The following is an 18510-nucleotide window of genomic DNA, read 5'->3' as shown; positions in this document are numbered from 1 at the left end:
AATTCCCTTGAAGCTGTAAATTTTAGTTCTGAACTTTGCATAATCCTAAGGTTTGGACGATCCCTTACTCGATTTATGCTATCGACCCACGTGAGTAAGGTAACTTGACTAGTCAGACATTTTACAGACTTTGGACTCAAAAATAACAAACCTATAAAAAGTCTGATTATGAATATTCAAATAAACAAGTTTGAGATCATAGGGTTTTCAATTATATGTATATAGAGAAAACCTTGTTCTTACTTTGCTTCTATACTTACTTAGTTTCCATCCTTAGCCTTTTTATTTTGGCTTTTTGACTCCTTTTATTATATTTTTGGAGTTTTTTTGTTTTCCTTTTATTCTTTGGATGGAAACTTCTTTTATTATTATTTTTTTTCTTTTCTGAAGCAACTAACTAATTTTTGGTTTTCCACAGATTTTTCTCTTTATTTTCTTTACTCATCCTATTCTCAGACTCATTCAAAAATGGGTAGGTTTATTTTTATTTTTATTGGTTTAAAAGATGGGTAAAGAATTTGTGGTTGCAAAAAGACTAATGAAAGGCTAAGAGGAGTGACTAGCGGATAATTACTTATGGGTATGAATTTTTAGCTATATCGATCCAAAGAGGGCCTAAATTCTCGCTTAGGATTTGGTATGGTGATCAAACAAGTGGATGTGTGATTTCTCTACTTAGATTATATGTCTCCTTTGTGTCATCACTCAGATACTCACTCATATGAGGCTTTTAGGCTAGAATCTCATAGGATATATAAAATTAAGTAGTCTAACCTAGGTTTCAGAAAAATACTACCAAGTACACTCATACATGCTCATGCAAGATGTTAATGAAAAGATGCAATGACTATTACCTACATATTAACCTAAGTTTCTAAGAGCTACGCTTAATTCTATTGCTATTTGAGATTTCTAGATTAATATCAGCATAGAAAAGGAAATAATACCATTATCCTAAGTGCATGGTATAAACTATTTTTATGCTTTTTATATTTTTATACGACAAACAATACGTAATATACAACCTAATATGTGCTTAAACATTTTTAGCGTGTTTCTATACCATCCCCAAACAGAATTATATTTTGTCCCCAAAGTATGGAATGAAAATAAAGGATAGAGAGTACCATAGAAACGTGTTTGTAAATGGTAGCACCTGAAAAAAAAAGTTAAACGATACAAATAAAAAATGGCAGAGGTTAAAGCGGCTTTCAAAGATTCAAAAGCCTGTTTGCAGCCATGATTAAAAAAAAATGGCATCTTTTAAAAGTAATTGTGTTAAAGGCTTAGCTATTTTTGAAAAATCTTTTATGAAACGTCTATAGAAACCTGCATGGCCTAGAAAGGCCCTAATCTCACGGACAGTTCGTGGTATAGGCAGAGACAATATTTTATCTATTTTAGCTTTATCTACTTCTATTCTATTTTTAGAAGTAATATGACCTAAAAGTAAATGGCCGGCTGTGCGTTCAAGTATTTGGTCGACAAAGGGTAAAGGAAAGTGATCCTTACGTGTCATAGCATTAAGCTTCCTATAATCAATACAAATCCGCCACATTATAGGAATTTGGGTGGAAACTAACTCTCCATCAGCATTACGTATGACTGTAACACCTGATTTCTTAGGGACTACATGAATTGGGCTCACCCATTTACTATCTGAAATGAGGTATATAATGCCAGCGTCAAGTAATCTCAAAACTTCTGCTCTAACTACCTCCTTCATGGCAGGATTCAAATGACATTGTGGCTCACGGGAGGTTTTCACATTATCTTACAAATGTATGTGATGTTTGCATACGCTAGGGTTAATACCATTAATATTGTCTAAAGACCAACCAATCGCAGAACGATGTTCACAAATAACCCTAATCAAATTTACCTCTTCAGTAGCAGATAATTGAGATGATATAATAATCGGATGAGTGCCATCCGGATAAAGATGAATGTATTATAACTCAACGGGAAGAGATTTAAGCTCAGGGGTGGGAGGAGTGGGAATGAGGGAATCAGGAGGGTTTTCCTCCTCTAAAACGCAGATTTGTTCAGGAATGAGTTCTTCAAACTCAGGAGCTATATCATGGATAGGAGTAGATTCTAAGAGTGCATGTACATTTTGGATGTAAGAATCCTCAGTACTGCCAAAGGAAAAAAAATTGGTTCATCTGATTATCTGGAAAAGTTTTGTTAAAATAATCTTGAGTGAGGCTCTCTATCATGCTAATTTCGCCATCTATAGTTGTGTTTGGTGTCTATTGCATCATTTTAAAAACATTTACCTTAATAGCAAGATTTCCAAAGGAAATGGACATCGAACCATCGTGGCAATTAATGAGGGCATTGGCAGTTGCCAAGAAAGGATGCCCTAAGTTGATAGGAACAGAGTCATGGGCGACTTCTGTGTCTAGAATGACAAAATCGGTTGGATAATAAAAGTCTTGTACTTTAACAAGAATATTTTCAACTACGCCCTTAGGATACTTAATCGAATGATCGGCTAACTGCAAAGTCATTTAAGTCGATTTTAGATCATGTATACCTAGTTGTTTATAAAGGTAAAATGGGAGTAAGTTAACACTCGCCCCTAGATCTAGAAGTGCAGTTGTTGTGAAAGTATCACTTAAGGCGCATTGTACAGTGGGATGACCAGGGTCCTTATACTTAACGATTTTGTTGTGCTCAGATAAAGGGGGAAACTGTTATGTTAAGAAGGCTTCTTTAGGTATGTTTGTTTTCCTTTTTGTGGTGTAAAAATCTTTAAGAAACTTAGTGTGTGTTGGAAGACATTATATAGCTTCGAGGAAAGGTCGGTTTATAGTTAAATTTTTGAAAACTTCCCTAATCTTTTCAAAATTATCATCCTTCTTTAGCATAGCATACTAACTATGACGCGGAGTGTCTAGCACTAACTTTGGTAGTGGAAGGTGTGGCAGCAAGAAACTGGACAAGAGTTTGGGTAGAAACAGATTCACAGTCCGTTGCACTACCCTTCTCTCATGGCCATATTCCCTGGGTCCTAAAATTGAGGTGGGCGAGAGCTACTGCTGCGCTCTTCTACTGTAGGATATCGCAAGCCTGGAGGGAAGCCAACCTTAGCGTGGATGCTGCGGCAAAGCATGAAGCCACTTTAGAACATGATGAATTTGTATGGAGCGTGGAAAGACCACCTTTTGTCACAAAATTGGTCTAAGCCATGGAAAACAGGTAGCAGATTAAATATATTAGGGGGGATTTTAAAACCTCCCGTAGTATATGCAAGAATTATGCAGGACTTAGGTCCATCGTTTAAAGCCTTATAGAAATCAGAGAGGGGTCTCTTTGCTATTTCTTCACCCATTGCTACAAATGTAGTGTAGGTGATATGTGTGTGGTGATTGGTGAATTTCTAGATAGGCGATTATTTCTACATCTACGATAAACACATATAGCAGGTTTATGCATACCAGATCTTAATCTCATGCAAGGTTTAAATCTAATAGGCAAGTCTTAACGAGCATGCAAAAATAGCCGGATTATTACTAGAAATAGAATCCTCTGACAGTAGATTCGAGGATGTATAGAGGTGTTACCTGGAGCGTCCTTGCTATGCGTATAAATAGCATCTTCAACAGCCTTAAAACACGTCTATGTTACTTGAACAATCATACAAGTACTGGTCCTGGTACACGGTGTGGATTGTGAAGTCCTGTAAAAAGATTAACCTTATTAGTTTTTAAATTTTTATGAATTAGGAAAGGTTTTTTACTATGGGCTTTGTGTTGGGCTTGGATGTCAGGCCTGTGAAAATAGGCTTTTGGTAGTGGGTGGAATTTCTAGGTAATATTTAATTAATTATGTTTTTTAATCAAACCAATGGCCAGGTCACTTAGGAATTTGAGGGAGGTTGTCCGTGTGTGCACTTTCCTTAATTAGATAACTCTAAATTCTTTTAGTTTGCTGGATAACGTTTAGAATGAAGAAAAATAATTTTTTAAAATTTAGTAATTTTTAGGATACGAGTACTGTACTGTACTCTTGAGATAAGATTGCAATTAATATTCAAAAATTAATTTAAGCTAATTAACCTATGACACGTGTGCGCTTAGAATCTTGTTATGTTGGGTGCGTGTCACGCTTGATATGTAGAAGGTGGGTCGCGCTCAGTGAAGGCAATTTTAGGGCGCGCGCGCTCGTGACTTAAAACTAAGGTTTCAAATTTTCAAAGTCAGGTCACCGGAGGGCAGGGAGTTGGCTGAGCAACTCGTATGCTCTCTTACAGTAGCAGAAAGTTTCAAAGAAACTACGAATAATGTTTTAGTGTGTGTTTTGTGAATAGTGAAAATAGTGTTTTGTAATCTAAACACGCGTAATGTAAGCAAACTAGATGGCAAGCGGTGCCATTGATAATATATAATTAAAAATGGATTGATGCATAGTAGAAATATGATGTCGTGAACAGTAAATTATGGTGGAAAAATAGTAGATAAAACTCATCAAAATCATGTGATAAATAGGAGAGTAGTCGTGTTTGCCAAACTCTAATTCGTATACTACTTGGATGCAAATCTAGATTGTAAATATGCTTCACTAATAAGAGTCAAAACAGTAGATATGATATGAAAACATTAAATTTAGAGAATGAATAAAGGTATTAGAAGGGGTTTAATCCGCCATGCGATTCGATTTACTATTAGTTAGTATTGAATTTCTTTGTTAATCCCTAGTGTCTCTAGTGAAGACCAAGTCCTCTCGGATCGAGGTTTCACTAGTAAGATAGTATAGCTCCACCACAAATCTCTTTGGTGGTGGCTCTATACATACTCTAGTTCTCCATTATGAGCTATATCTTTAGTTACTTATAATGAAGAACTTGAAGTTTTTATTTGCAAAACAATAAATCTTAAAGATTAATCATCCTCACATGACTTCGTAAACCTCCTCTAATGGAGGTTTAGCCTAGTGTCATAGGAATTATTACATAAAGGCAATAATAAGAAGACATAATGTAAGGAGAATTGAATTGAATATTAAAGAACTAAGATTTTTATTGATAGGTTCTAATGGAGGCTATAATATTAACCCTAATAAAAGTAAAACTAATTAAAACTAAACTAAAGTAATTATTAAGAGGCTAAGCTAGAAAAGGTGAAGAAGGAGGAGTAGTGTTTAGCCTTAACCCTAATTATATATGAGAGGGTTAGGGTTACATTTTCGTGCATGGGTCAAAAAGGGAGACTTTAGGCCTTTAAAGTGAACCCAAAGTCCATTAGGTTAAGTCTAAAAGGGCCACAGATGTTGAAAATTACTTTTGTGCCATTTTGTCCCATTTTATAGCTTTGATTGGGGCAAGGGTAGGTCCATTAGAAAGCTGATTCCGAGCTGGTCGTTTTGACATAAAGTAGGACCAATTCTGAGGTCCGAGTACAAAGATACGGCCTGTTGAAGTTCTATTAACTTTTCTGTCTTTTTTCTACCTGGATTGACTTTAACTGGGCTTGAAAAAGGCCTTTCTCCATGATTCTTGGGCTTTAAATGTAGAACTTCCTTGGCAATCATCTTGACTCGTTTTCCATGCAAAAGTGGTGTTTTTAGTCACCTAATCAACTTTAAGTCCTGAAATGCACAAAAACACATAAACATTACTAACTCTTATTTATTATAAATATAATTGGCCTAAATAGAGTAATATTAAGGGGTTTAAACTACACTTTTGGGTGCTTATCAGTCCCCAAAGTATGGATTGAAAATAAAGGATAGAGAGTACCATATAAACGTGCATATAAATGGGAGCACCTGAAAAAGAACGTTAATCTATACTAATATAAAGAAATAAAAACATACGCAACTCCTATATGAGTTCCTCCCGTTATGGGATAACATGAAATAATAAATAGCGTTTGGGACATAAGTGGACTCTAACATAAATAAAATAATAATACCATATGTTAACAAATCAAGCATGCTCATATCATGCCTCCTATAGGATTAACTTTCGAAATTCAGCAAAATAGTGAAATTTCACGAAATTAAGGTACCTAATTACATTATGCATCAATATTTTGATATTTATACATACAATTTTGATACGTGAACGTACAATGTGCTAAAATTAAATATACCACCCCCAAACAATTTGGGAGAAGGGTGTTCATGAAATAATTCAATAACACAATTAAATTACTTAACTAACTAACCTAGACTCTATTGGAGTAAACATTATAGGCAAAAGGTGGTAAAAAGTTTGGAAATGAAAGACCAAAATACGCCACCCCCAAACAAAATTTGAAAACTCTTTTCAAGTTTGAAGAATTTTGTGGCTTATACTCCATTAAGGTGGTATGTTACAAAAACTTGGGTCTTTTGAAGTCAGATTCCCTAGACTTAATAATACATGTTTATGTTTTAATTTTTTTATAGGTTTTATTTTTAGAAAAACAAAATTACGATGAAGAAATAAAAATAGAACTCATGGTGTACTCCCATAATATAAGATTGGAATGGAGTACACCGAAGAATACTATGAGTCTTTTATAGTAAGATACCCGAGACTTTATCTAATATATATTAATATGTAGTTTACCATATATCAACAATCTAAAGAGTTGTGGGCTTTTCCATAAATAATTATCACATAAGGAACCCCCAAACAGAATTAGACACCATGATTTTCTACGACGTGGCTTAGCGGAATGAGATAAAGTGAAGTCTAATGGACCTAGAACCTAATCTAGCATGCACTTTCTTCTTTTTCCTCCAACGAAACAGTCTCCAAGTAAATAATCGTGAGAAAAAGAATGGTTGTGGAAAATACTTGGGATATGGATATGTTTTAGAAGGAAGGGATGGAAAAAATGAGAAAGTGTCAGGTGGCTTGTCCTTGGGTATTACTTCTTCACCAGATGGGTTTAGAAAGTCATGAAGCACAAGAGAAACAAGAAGGTTTAGTGCAAACTGAAGGTGTCTTTGAAAAGGTAGAGGGAGGAGAATCGAGGTGGTGGTAAATGATTGGTATTTATTAGGGATTAGCTCATGTGGATGATGGTCGGGTGGTGTTTTAGGTAGTTCTTTAGAGGGTGGATCATCACATGGTTTTAAAAACTCGTAGAATTCCTCATCTAGGTTGTTCGCATCTATATAGTTATGGTAGTCATCTGCATCTTTGAGGAATTCATCTATCTCGTCCATTGTGAGATTAACTCTATCTCCCATAGGGTCAGAAGGCAGGTTGGAAAATTATTCTTCTATTTTAGTTATGGGTAGGGAGTCAAAATTGTGATCTTTGTCTTCTTCTCTAAGAGGGGTATCTACTAGTGTGGGGACTAAGGCGTCGACTGCACTAATGTGATATACAAAACTTTTAATGGACTTTACTTCTCCATCTACAGGCAAACCTTGTTGTCCATGCCTGAGTCTAAACATGTTAATCTCCATAGAAAGATTTCCAAAGGAAAGAGTCATTGATCCATCCCGACAATTAATTTGGGCATTGGCAGTTGCCAAGAAAGAACGCCCTAAGATGATGGGAATAAAATCATGAGCAACTTCTATGTCAAGAATAACGAAGTCGGTTGGGTAGTAAAAATCCTGAACTTTAACTAGAATGTTTTCAACTACGCCTTTGGGATTCTTAATTGAACTAACGATTGGCTAACTACAAAGTCATTTTAGTCGGTTTAAGTTCATGGAGACCTAATTGTTTATATAAATAAAAAGGGAGTAAGTTAACAATCGCCCCAAGGTTTAATAGTGCAGTTGTTATGAAATTATTGCCTAAGGTGCATTGTATAGTAGGACGACCAATGTTTTTGTACTTAACGATTCCGTTATGTTCAGATAAATAGAGATATTGTTAAATTAAGAAGGCTTCTTTAGGTATGTTGGTTTTCCTCTCCGTGGTGCATATCTCTTTTAGAAGCTTAGCGTGTTCAGGTAGACTTTTTATAGCATCTAAAAAAGGTAGGTTTATAGTCAAATTTTTAGACACTTCCCAAATCTCATCAAAATTCTCGTCCTTTTTAGACATAACTAGTCTCTGGGGAAACGGTGGTTTTTCTCTATATTTAGCATAAGGGTCAATAGTAGTATTAACCTTGTTTTAATCTTTTGCGATTTTCCAACTAGGTTTCCATATTATAACCTCTACAGGTGTAGGATCATCAATTTCTATTATTGGGTATTGTAAGGTTTTCCCTTTTGGTTGTGGTTGGACTGGAACTTCTACAGTTATAGGGTCTTCAGTTTCTATGATAGTATTTGGTATGGTTTCATTCTTAGTTTGCGAGCAATCTTTAGGCATAGTCAGTTGGTTATCAACTACTCTCCCGTAACGGCGGGGTAGTGATCACTGTAGTCCCCTTGGTTTATATTACCATTACACTGAATACTGTTTACTTCGAAGACATTGTTTGTTGACTTAGGATTAGGCACTGTTTGACCTGGAAACACGTCTGTTTGGTTATTATTTTGGTTAGGAGACAACTCAAGTTCCTTTTGGCATAATGTCTGTATCATATTATTTTGTTGTTGTTGGTTTTGTATCATGGTTAATAATAAGTCATCTTTTGATGGGTTAGCCGGTTGTGAGGTAATAGGAGGGGTGACTGGAACTAAGATTTGTTGAGTGTTTATGTTATGATTTTGATAGTACTAAGGTACGTGCACTAAACTTATGTTTTGGTCACCTAAATCTCCTTGTCCTAGATGTTGGTTAAAATGGTGGAAGTCTGTAGTGGGCCTAATATTTTGATTATTAATAACTGAAGGTGTAGCTTGTTGTTATGGATTATAATTAGTGTTTTTCCTCCATTGTGTGTTAGGGTTGTTATTAAAAGCGCAGGCATTGTCTAGCTGTGGTGGTGGTTGTTCATAAACAAGAGGACAATAGAAGTTGGAATGCTCAAAACTAAAATAGAAATTACAACGAGGAGAGTTTATGTTCATGGCAGGAGTGGGTTTCACTTCTTGTTTATGGACAGAGAGGGCATTGACTTTTTGTGTAAGGGATTCAATTAAAGTTCTAAGTCCAGGATCTGATTTTACCTCAAACATACTGGTTACCTTAACTGTTGAAGAAAAAGTATTGGAGCGGGAGTAATCGTTACCTCCCTAGTTGTTACTTTTCTTGGATTGATTATCTAAGAAGTTATATGTATATGTGGCTCCTTTACTTAAAAAATTACCTCCATTCATGATATCTAAAGTCTCCTTATGGTGGTGGGATAGGCCTTAGAAGAAGGCATGAACTAGTATGTCTTTACCAAGATTATGATCGGGACATTCTACTAGAAGATTAGTGAAATGATTCCAAGCCTCAGAAAAGGATTCTTGAGGCTTTTGGCGAAAGAAATGAATATGTGATAACATCTCATCAATCTTCTGTGGTAGGTGAAATTGTTCCATAAATAATTCAACTAGTTTTTCCCATGTGTCGACAGAGTTTGGCTTTTGTGCTGTTAGCCAAGCAGCCGCTTTTTCAGCTAGGGTGAAAGAAAACACCCTTAGCTTTATTTGTTCAGGTGTGACGTTAGGATGATGGAATGTAGTAATAACTTGTTGTATCTTACGTAAGTGTTGATAATGATTCTCATGGTCTAACCCATGGAAAATAGGTAGCAGATTAAATATATTGGGGGTTGGGGGGATTGTAAAATCTACCGTAGTATCTACAAGAATGATGCAAGACTCAGGTCCATTATTTAAAGGCTTATAGAAATCAGAGAAGGGTCTCTCTGCTATTTCTTCACCCATTGCTACAATTGTAGTGTTGGTGGGTGTAGGTGGTGTGTGTGTGGTGATTGGTGAATTTCTAGATAGGTGATTATTTCTGCGTCTATGATAAACTATTATGGCAGGTTTATGCGTACCAGATCTTAATCTCAAACAAGTTTTAAGTCTAATAGGCAATTCCTAACGAGCATGCAAAAATAGCATGATTATTACTAGAAATAGAATCCTCTTACAGTAGATTCGAGGATGTAGAGAGGTGTTACCTGGAGTGTCCTTGCTACGCGTATAAATAGCGCCTTCAATAGCCTTGAAGCACGTCTACTAAAAACTTTTCAAACCAATGGCCAGGCCAATTAAGAATTGAGGGAGGTTGTCCGTGCGTGCACGTTCCTTAATTAGATAACCCAAATTCTTTGAGTTTTCTAAACACCGTAAAGTATGAAAAAAAATTTATGCAATTACTGGAGTGGTTGGGCATACGAGTACTGTACTGTACTCATGAGGTAATATTGCAATTAATATAAAAAATAAATTTATTCTACTTAACCTAGGGCGCGCGCGCTAAAAAAATAGGCTAAATTTGGTGTGGGTCGCATTTTGGTATTTTTTTTTAATTTTTTTTTCGTAAATTTAAAGGAGCGCGGGCGCGGGTTGCACTCTCTGAAGGCAAAAGTAAGGCGTGTGCGCACTCACAGGTGAATAACTAGGCGTGAAATTTTTAGGGTCAGGTCACTGGAGTGCAAAGAGTTGGTTACGCAACTCGTATGCACTCAGGCAGTAGCATAAAATTTTCGAAAAAATGTGAATAGTGAAAACAGTGTTTTGGTGTATGAATATTGAAAACAGTTTTGCTTATTCTAAACACGCTATACGAAACAAAGCAAAATGGCAAGCGGTGCCATTTGATAAGTAAAGTTTTAATAGTGTGAATGATATTATTGATAAGATATATTATTCCAAACGGCGTCATTGATAAAATTTTTTTTTTCTAAGTTAGCAAAAATATATTAGTATGTGAAAGGGAGGTACAAGTTACATTGTAGGAGTTGGTTTGGGTTTGTACAGCCCCTAACCACCTTTAAACAAACCTATAGTAGGTCGCCGAGGGAGATTCTCATCTAGTAAGCCAGTCTGGTCTTCCTTCATACAATACTTCATTCGGGCAATTGAGTGAAAGTGCATGATTTGCGGCTAAGTCAACTGCAAAGTTTGCTTCCCACCAAATGCTAGTAATCTGACAATGAGACAAGCTTCTTTGAACTCTCTTCCACCTTAATTTGTTTGAGAAACCAGGGAAGTTGATCCTCTCCAAAGGCCATGACTGCTGCTGTATAGTCTGATTCCACCCATATTTTATTCCACCCCTTGCTTACGGCCTCCTCAATACCCTCAAGAATACCCATGATTTCAGCTATATAGCAAGTGTTAAAACTGATCTTTCTACACAAAACTTGTAGGATTTCGCAGTTTGAATTCCTAAAAATTGCACCATAACTAGTTTCACCGGGATTTCCTTTGGACGCACCATCTGTGTTGATCTTAATGATGTCAAGGTTAGGTGGATACCACTTACAGTTTCTGATTTTTTGGGCTCTCGGATGTCTTGCATGTAATCCCCATTTTACCAGTATCCTCATATATGCCGCACCATACATACTTCCTTTAGAAAGGAAGTAGGCATTGTGGATGAGGATTTGGAGCTTTATCTTGCACTGCATTACGTGTGGTCTTTTGTTGTCAAAGACTACCAGGTTCCTGTGTTTCCAAAGGAGCACCATTCCTTCCATTACGGCTGCAGTCCACAAATGAACAATGATTGTGCTTCTGTGATTACATCTCGATATTGCCTCCTTTAAGTTTGTAAAGTTTTGGAATCCAAAAAGCCCTGCCACCCACTCCCATAATTCCTTTGCGAAACTGCAATCCCATATAATTTGCTGGAGGTTTTCTTCTGCCTGACAACCTAAATAACATTTGGAAGCCATCTGAAAGCCTCTGCATTTCATGGAAACGTCTGTTGCCGCACACTTTCGACACAGTTTCCAAGCAATACCTACAGTTCGAGGATGCACATACTCATTCCAAACTTGTTGCTGCCAGTCCACTTTCGTGGTTTTTCCTCGGATGACTTGAAATGCTGAAGAGACTGAAAAGTTACCCTTAAGTCCTCCTTCCATACACTACAATCTCTTTCATCTTGCATTATGACAGGTAGGTTCTCTGTGTCCACTCCCATTCACCATTATGAATAATCGAACTGAGTTTTGCCCTGCAATTCTTTAGTTGGGTTGTAGAAAGCTATAAAGCTTGTTGGATCGACTGCTCACCAACCCAAGCATCTCTCCATAGGTCCACTTTGGTCCCATCCCCTATAAGCTACTGAGATCTTGAAGTAACTTCGTGTAGAGCCCATCTGATGCCTGGCCATATAGATGACTTTGTGTAGTATTCGATGGGTTCATTGTCTCTAGTATAGTATTTACTTCACATAAACACAGCAAAATCATCTTCTTTGTACTTGACATGCCAAGCCAACTTCATCAACAATGCCAAATTGAGCTCCCGTAACCTTCTAATGCCCAGCCCTCCTTCCTCCTTCGGTTTGCAAACTTTATCCCAAGAGACAGTTACACATTTTTTGATCGCAGGATTACCTGACCATAGAAAGTTTATGAGTATTGCTTCTATTTCTTTAATGACGCTAGAAGGGCACTTGTAAACCCCCATATTGTATACTGGGATACTAGAAAGAACCAACTGTATAAGCACGCATCTCCCTTGAAAGGAGAGAAACTTGCCTTTCCATGAGGTAATCCTTTTCCTAATTTTATCCAGTAAAGGAGTCACTGCTGTCCTAGTGATTCTACCTACTGTCAGCGGCACACCTAAGTACTTTTCCGGTAAAGTACCTATTTGAATGTTCAACATTTGATAGAGTTGTTCCTACCTTTCTTGAGTCATACCACCTAGAAACAACTTTCTTTTTGTCTTGTTGATTATCTGTCCTGAAAATTCTTGGTACCTTTCCAGTAATTCTGTTATGCTAGCCACACTTCTGTGATCCCCTCTTGAGAAAATAATGATATCATCTACATACAGTAAGTGAGTTGGTGCACTCACTCCTTTAACACTAGTTAGAGGCACAGTTTTCCTTATCTCTCTGAGTTTGTTCAAGCCCCTACTTAGTGTGTCCTCCGCTAAAGCAAACAGGAGTGGGGATAAGGGATCCCCTTGCCTCAAGCCCCTACCAACTGGTATGTAACCAACTGGCCCACCATTTAGAAGCATGGATAGTCTAGCAGTTTTCAACAATGCCATCACCATATTTATCCATTTCTCTGCAAACCCAAATCTCTCAAGCACGACAACTAAGAACTCCCAGCTCAAAGTATCATAGGCTTGAGATATGTCAACTTTCAAAGCAAAACTCCCACCAAATACTTTCTTGTCTAACACATTCATCATCTTAGAAGCAAAACCAATACTGGATTGTGGCTCTCTCCCCTTGATGAAACCACTTTGCTCTTTTGAAACCAAAACCTCGATGAAGTTATTTAGCCTAATCTGCATAATCTTTGATTTTTTTTTATGAGGAAGTTACTCATGCATATAGGTTGATAATGGGACAACTTACTTGCATTTTTATCTTTTGGAATGAGGGCAATGAAACTTGCATTCGCACCATTTGGAATGATGGCCTCTCTGAAAAAGGATTTGACTGCTATACAAACATCTTTTCTTATGATATCCTAGCAGTGCACATAAAAACAACCTTGGTAACCATCTGGGCCTAGGGAGCTATCTGCATTACTACGCTTAATAGATTCGAAGATCTCTGTATCACAAGGGATCGAACATAGCAACTCATTCATATCAGTAGTGACTCTCAAAGGTATGAGATTCATTAAGGCATCATTCATCATTACTTCTTTGTATTGGAACTTCTCTGTGTAGTATTGAACAATGTGCTGGGCTATATCTTGCTGGGTGTACAAGACATTTCCATCTTCTGTTTTCATCTCTGTTATCATAAACTTGGCTTGCTTGATATTGCATACCCTGTGAAAAAAAGACGAGTTCCTTTCACTATCGGAGAGCCAGGAAACTTTACTTTTCAACTTCCAATGAACACTCTTGGTCTTGTAGGCCTGGTCCAAAGCTTGTTCCTTACTTCCCATTTCATCCAGGATATTCAAATCCGTAGGGTTATTATCAGCTGCTTCTTGGGCTAGCGCAAAATTTTCTTTAGCTTTCCTGATGTTATCCTCTATATTCCCAAAAACAAAAGTATTCCAGCCTTTTAGCACCTCTTTAAACATCTTAAGTTTTTTACCTACCCTGAAGATAGGTGTACCTTTTATATATTGCGGCCAACTCATCTTCATAAGATCCAAAAAAACTTTCATGCATGATCCAAGCCTTGTTAAATCTAAAAGGAACATTACAAGGTCTTGGAATCTTTACCATACCTCTAATTAAAGGCGAGTGATCTGACCCTGACCTACTATTCACCTTGTATCTCCACTCTGGAAACTTGTGTAGCCATGCTTGGTTAAAGAAGATTCTATCCAGTTTAGACACGATCCTTCCCTGTCCATGCTGATTGTTGCACCATGTATACCTCGAGCCCATAAAGGAACTTTCCTGAAGGTTACAAACATTGTACCAATCATAAAATTCGGCCATTGCGTCTCTTCTTAGAATCAATCCCCCTTTCTTTTCTGCATATTGTAGAACCACGTTAAAGTCACCTGCCACAACCCAAGGAGCAGAGGGGATTAGAGATGATAGTTCCTGCCATAAAGCTCTTCTGTTAACCATCAGGCAATTGGCATGAACACCTGAGATAGCACAATCTTCTACCATAACAATTATGTGTTGCGAGGATGCCTGAATTAGAGTTGCATTGATGCCCCTTCTCCATAAGAACCAAATATTTCCTATTTTACTATCAGAATCATTGTGGAAAAACTGATAATCAAAATATGCTAGTCCAAGACTTAGCAATGTACTACTAGTAGGCTTAGTCTTGGGTTCTGCTACACAAAAGACATCTAGACACACTTTTTGAATCATGTTCTTTATTCTTATTAAAGTTCTCTCCTTCCTAATTCCCCTCACGTTCCAATATATTATCTTCATAAGGAATTTTTGTAGGATTTGATACCTGTACTTTGGCTCTAGTGCAATGCTCACAAGTGCTAATGTACTTTCTGTTCTTACTGCCAGTGGGTCTTCCAATTCTTCTTGTACCCTCCTCTTGTTCTTGTTCAGTCATGTTGGCCCAACTCTTCGACACCTGCTTAACTTCTTTAAGAATTTGTACTTGTACACTGGGAGCAAGTGTTGTTGCAACAATCTCCATTTCCTCATATCCCTGTTCACAATCTAGTGGCACAAAAGAATTTCGAAGCTCAACTGTGCGCTGGTTACTGAGTGTATGCTGGCCATGTTCAGTAATGGCCACTACCTGAACTTCCTCCTGTACCACTACTAATTCAAAACCTTCTACTCTTGCAGGCTCTTCATCATCCAAATCAAAACCTTCATCATGCATTTCATTATCCCCAACCTTGTCCACATCATAAAAGACATCATTTTCTGCATTCGAAAGGATTATGTCGAAGTCTGCCATAACATTTGTTACTGATTCTTCCATTAACTCCACACCTATACTAGCAGCTTCGTTTTGAGCTTGGATTTCCCTGGTCACACTAGTAGTACCTGCCGCTATTGTGTTTGAAGTCTCCGCTTGTTTGTTCTTTTGTCTCCACCTTTTCTTCTGCTGTTTTGATGCCTCTGCTGTTTCTTTTGTAGTCAGTTCTCCCTCCTGGTCTTTGTTTGATTATTTTGTGCTAGGAGCTCCAGTTAGGTCCTTCTTCAACTGTCGACACTTAGTGAGAAGATGACCCACAATCTTGTAGTGATTGCAAAACTTGGGTATCTTACCAAGTTTTATCTCTTGCCAGAATTCATACAAATCATTAACCTCCACTAGAATTTTATCATGAATGTTTTTTGAGAGATCTATATCAACTAGGACGCTCGCATAATAGCCATTGTCCCTTTCCAAGGAATTCTTGTCGACTCTCTGTGGACACCCAAGAGTAGGACCCATCGCCATTAAGGTTTCCACCTCCCAATATTCCAGACTGAATCCTGGGAATTTAACCCAAACCTGAGCAACAGAATTTCTATGGCTTTATGGTGAGAAATTTGGAGTCCAATTAGACAGCCTAAGTAACTGGTTACCAAGGTACCAAGGACCCCCAAAACTAACTCTTTTGAGGTCATCTTCATTTGAAAACCGTAAAATGATGTATCCCTTACCTAATGGAGAGATTTTTACTGCATTTTTCAAGCCCCACTTAGCGTTAGCTTCTTGCCTTATGCTTTCCAGCACGATGTTCTCCATATCCAACCAAGCAACTAGTGCATATTTGCACGCTTCAAGTCCCTTCTCAACAGCCCTTGCTAGAAGTCTTATGGAGGGAATGTCACCTCGTTTGCTTGGTATAGGTAGGGACGCCAGATCAATTGTTTGAGTCATACTATTCTTTGCTTTCTCGGCACATGTAGGTTTGTGTGCTACTATACCACCAACTGAACCTGCTTGGTTTGTGACCGTTGTACGTGTTGTGGCTACAACCTGTTGCACTTCATATGTTTGTTGTTGGGGTTCAACTACCACCCTTTCATTAGGACATTCAAACTCTAAGAGATCCATATTCTCGCAGTATAAGATTTTACCCAAATAGGAATGCAACGTGAGGATTGAGAAAGTCTCCAAATTTCAAAACTCACACTGTGTATCAGTGGAGGATTTTACCCTAAAGAAATGGAGAAAGATCACCCTCCCCCCTTTGCAGAACCCACACTGTTAATCAATGGGGGATTTTACCCGAAAAGGAAGGAAGAATGAGGATGTAGAAGATAATAGTATCTCACCAAACTTTTTAACTAAAAGTAGCAAAATATTGGAGTACAGGATCATTTAAAATAGCTTATGTTATTTCACAACCAGTCGCCCAACACCTGGTCCCCATTTTCTATTTTTCCTACCAAAAAAATTCCCTCATGTGACAGGAGAGACAGTTGGCATCTCCCCTGACAGGGACGGGAACAGCCTTCGGGCTTACCTGTTACCACGCCTGATTAAGGCTACCCACTTTGGTGGATCATTGATAAGATAATATATTGATAGACTAGAAAACGGTAGATATGGAGAGGGAGAAACAATACTTATCAAGATGTGAAACTATCTAAATCATGTGATAGAGGGAGGTGTCGTTGTGTTCGTACCACTCTAGTCGTACACTACTTAAATGCAAGTCTAGATTAGATAGATGCATTTACTAGTGAGAGTAATATGATGTGAAAACAGTAGAAATAAGTGCTAAAATAGTAGATATAATGATGATAAAAGAGATTAGAGAGGGGAAATTCCATCACGCGATTTGATTGACTATTAGTTAGTTATCGAATCGTTTGTTTGATCCCTAGAGAACACCAAGTCCTCTCGGATCAAGGCTTCACTAGCATGATAGTTTAGCTCCACCACAAATCTCTTTGATGGTGGTTCTAAACTCTAGTTTTACGTTATGAGCTCTATCTCTAGACATTCTATACGCACAAAAATGTGTACCTAGGTCTATGCAATTGATTTTAGAGTCGCCACTAACTTTATTAAGGAAAAGTTGAGTAAAACCTATGTAAAGGACTAGCCCTCGAAACTAGATGATTATTGGGTTCAGGAGTCAAGGTACGATGTGGGAAGGTGTTAGGCACCCATGCTCGCCTAGTAAAACTAGCCTTATTTCTATTGAGGTGCAATGTATTAAGATAGGTGAATGAAGAAAGCTTGAAATTTTATTACCAAATTGGATGATCTTCACTAAATTATTTAAAAGAAAATGACTATATGCTATAGTAAAACTAAAAAAAACAAATAATCCTAATATGCAATACTAGTTAAAATAAAAGAGAAAAGAAAGATGTCACCTTGTTTGGAATGTTGCCTCATACTTGATTGTAGATTGATTGATTGATTGATGATCTTGATTGATTGTTGATGAATGATGATGATATACTTGATTTAGAATTGAAAACTATGAATTTTGGATTGAAATAGGTAATTTGAGAAAAAAATGACTTTTGGTGAAAAGAAGTTTCTACTCAAGATCGAAAGAGGGGAAAATGAGGCTAAAGACGAAGAACACAAAGAACTTCACTAGAAAAACCTCAAAGTCAAAATTTTACCTTCAAATCCAGATTAAACTAAAGAAATTCTACTCTAGAATGATGAACTAGAAAAGAAAAAAAAAAGAAGAACACTCAAGAAAAGAAAACTACTAAGCTATTAGCTCTGAATAGCTAGGTCCAGATTATTAACTTCGAATTCCTAGCTCTAGATGTTTTTTGTGGGTGAATGAGACCTATATTTATAGCTTTTGGGCATGGATTCAAATATGGTAATGAGTTTGATCCAATGGCTGAGTATTGATGAAGAAAAATCCAATGGCTTGATATCTTTTTGGTTGCACCTCCTAAATCTGGCCCTTGATTCAAGAGGTGGGATAAGGGGTGCGATCTTGGCCCTTGGTTTTTGGATATTTTAGATGGATTAGGGCAAATAAATCAATCCCTACACGTTCTCAATGAGCCCATAATCTAAGGTTTCCAAACATGTCTCTAAAATGGCATATTCTCTAGAATATTCTTGATTTTAGGGATCAAATCAAATCAAACAAATAAGGAAGGTCCTCTAGGTCTTTTAGAGGCTTGAAAATGGGCTAGAAACCCTAA

At 37.3% G+C, this 18510-nt stretch overlaps 2 protein-coding genes and 1 non-coding gene across 3 annotated transcripts; 1 reads left to right on the top strand and 2 right to left on the bottom strand.

Annotated features, from left to right (window-relative positions):
- Nucleotides 1-13454: 13454 nt before the first annotated feature.
- On the bottom strand, nt 13455-14024 carry LOC147515538 (uncharacterized). The gene has a single exon (XM_086592954.1). The coding sequence runs from the start codon at nt 14022-14024 to the stop codon at nt 13455-13457; it is 570 nt and encodes a 189-aa protein (XP_086449080.1).
- A 10-nt stretch (nt 14025-14034) lies between these two features.
- On the bottom strand, nt 14035-14781 carry LOC147515537 (uncharacterized). Its single transcript, XM_086592953.1, has one exon. The coding sequence runs from the start codon at nt 14779-14781 to the stop codon at nt 14035-14037; it is 747 nt and encodes a 248-aa protein (XP_086449079.1).
- Nucleotides 14782-16777: 1996 nt separating this feature from the next.
- LOC147515536 (U6atac minor spliceosomal RNA) lies at nt 16778-16903 on the top strand. Its single transcript, XR_015214668.1, has one exon. It is a non-coding gene; the product is annotated as a U6atac minor spliceosomal RNA (small nuclear RNA).
- The last annotated feature ends 1607 nt before the right edge of the window (nt 16904-18510 follow it).

This window comes from Coptis chinensis, chromosome 2 (assembly GCF_015680905.1).
Source record: "Coptis chinensis isolate HL-2020 chromosome 2, ASM1568090v1, whole genome shotgun sequence".
Classification (NCBI taxonomy): Eukaryota; Viridiplantae; Streptophyta; class Magnoliopsida; order Ranunculales; family Ranunculaceae; genus Coptis; species Coptis chinensis.
This window is presented reverse-complemented; position numbering and strand designations above follow the sequence as displayed.

What these genes read in the sequence shown, in the direction of transcription:
- LOC147515538 (XM_086592954.1), bottom strand. Translation starts at nt 14,024, where the DNA reads ATGTTTAAAGAGGTGCTAAAAGGCTGGAATACTTTTGTTTTTGGGAAT.
- LOC147515537 (XM_086592953.1), bottom strand. Translation starts at nt 14,781, where the DNA reads ATGATTCAAAAAGTGTGTCTAGATGTCTTTTGTGTAGCAGAACCCAAG.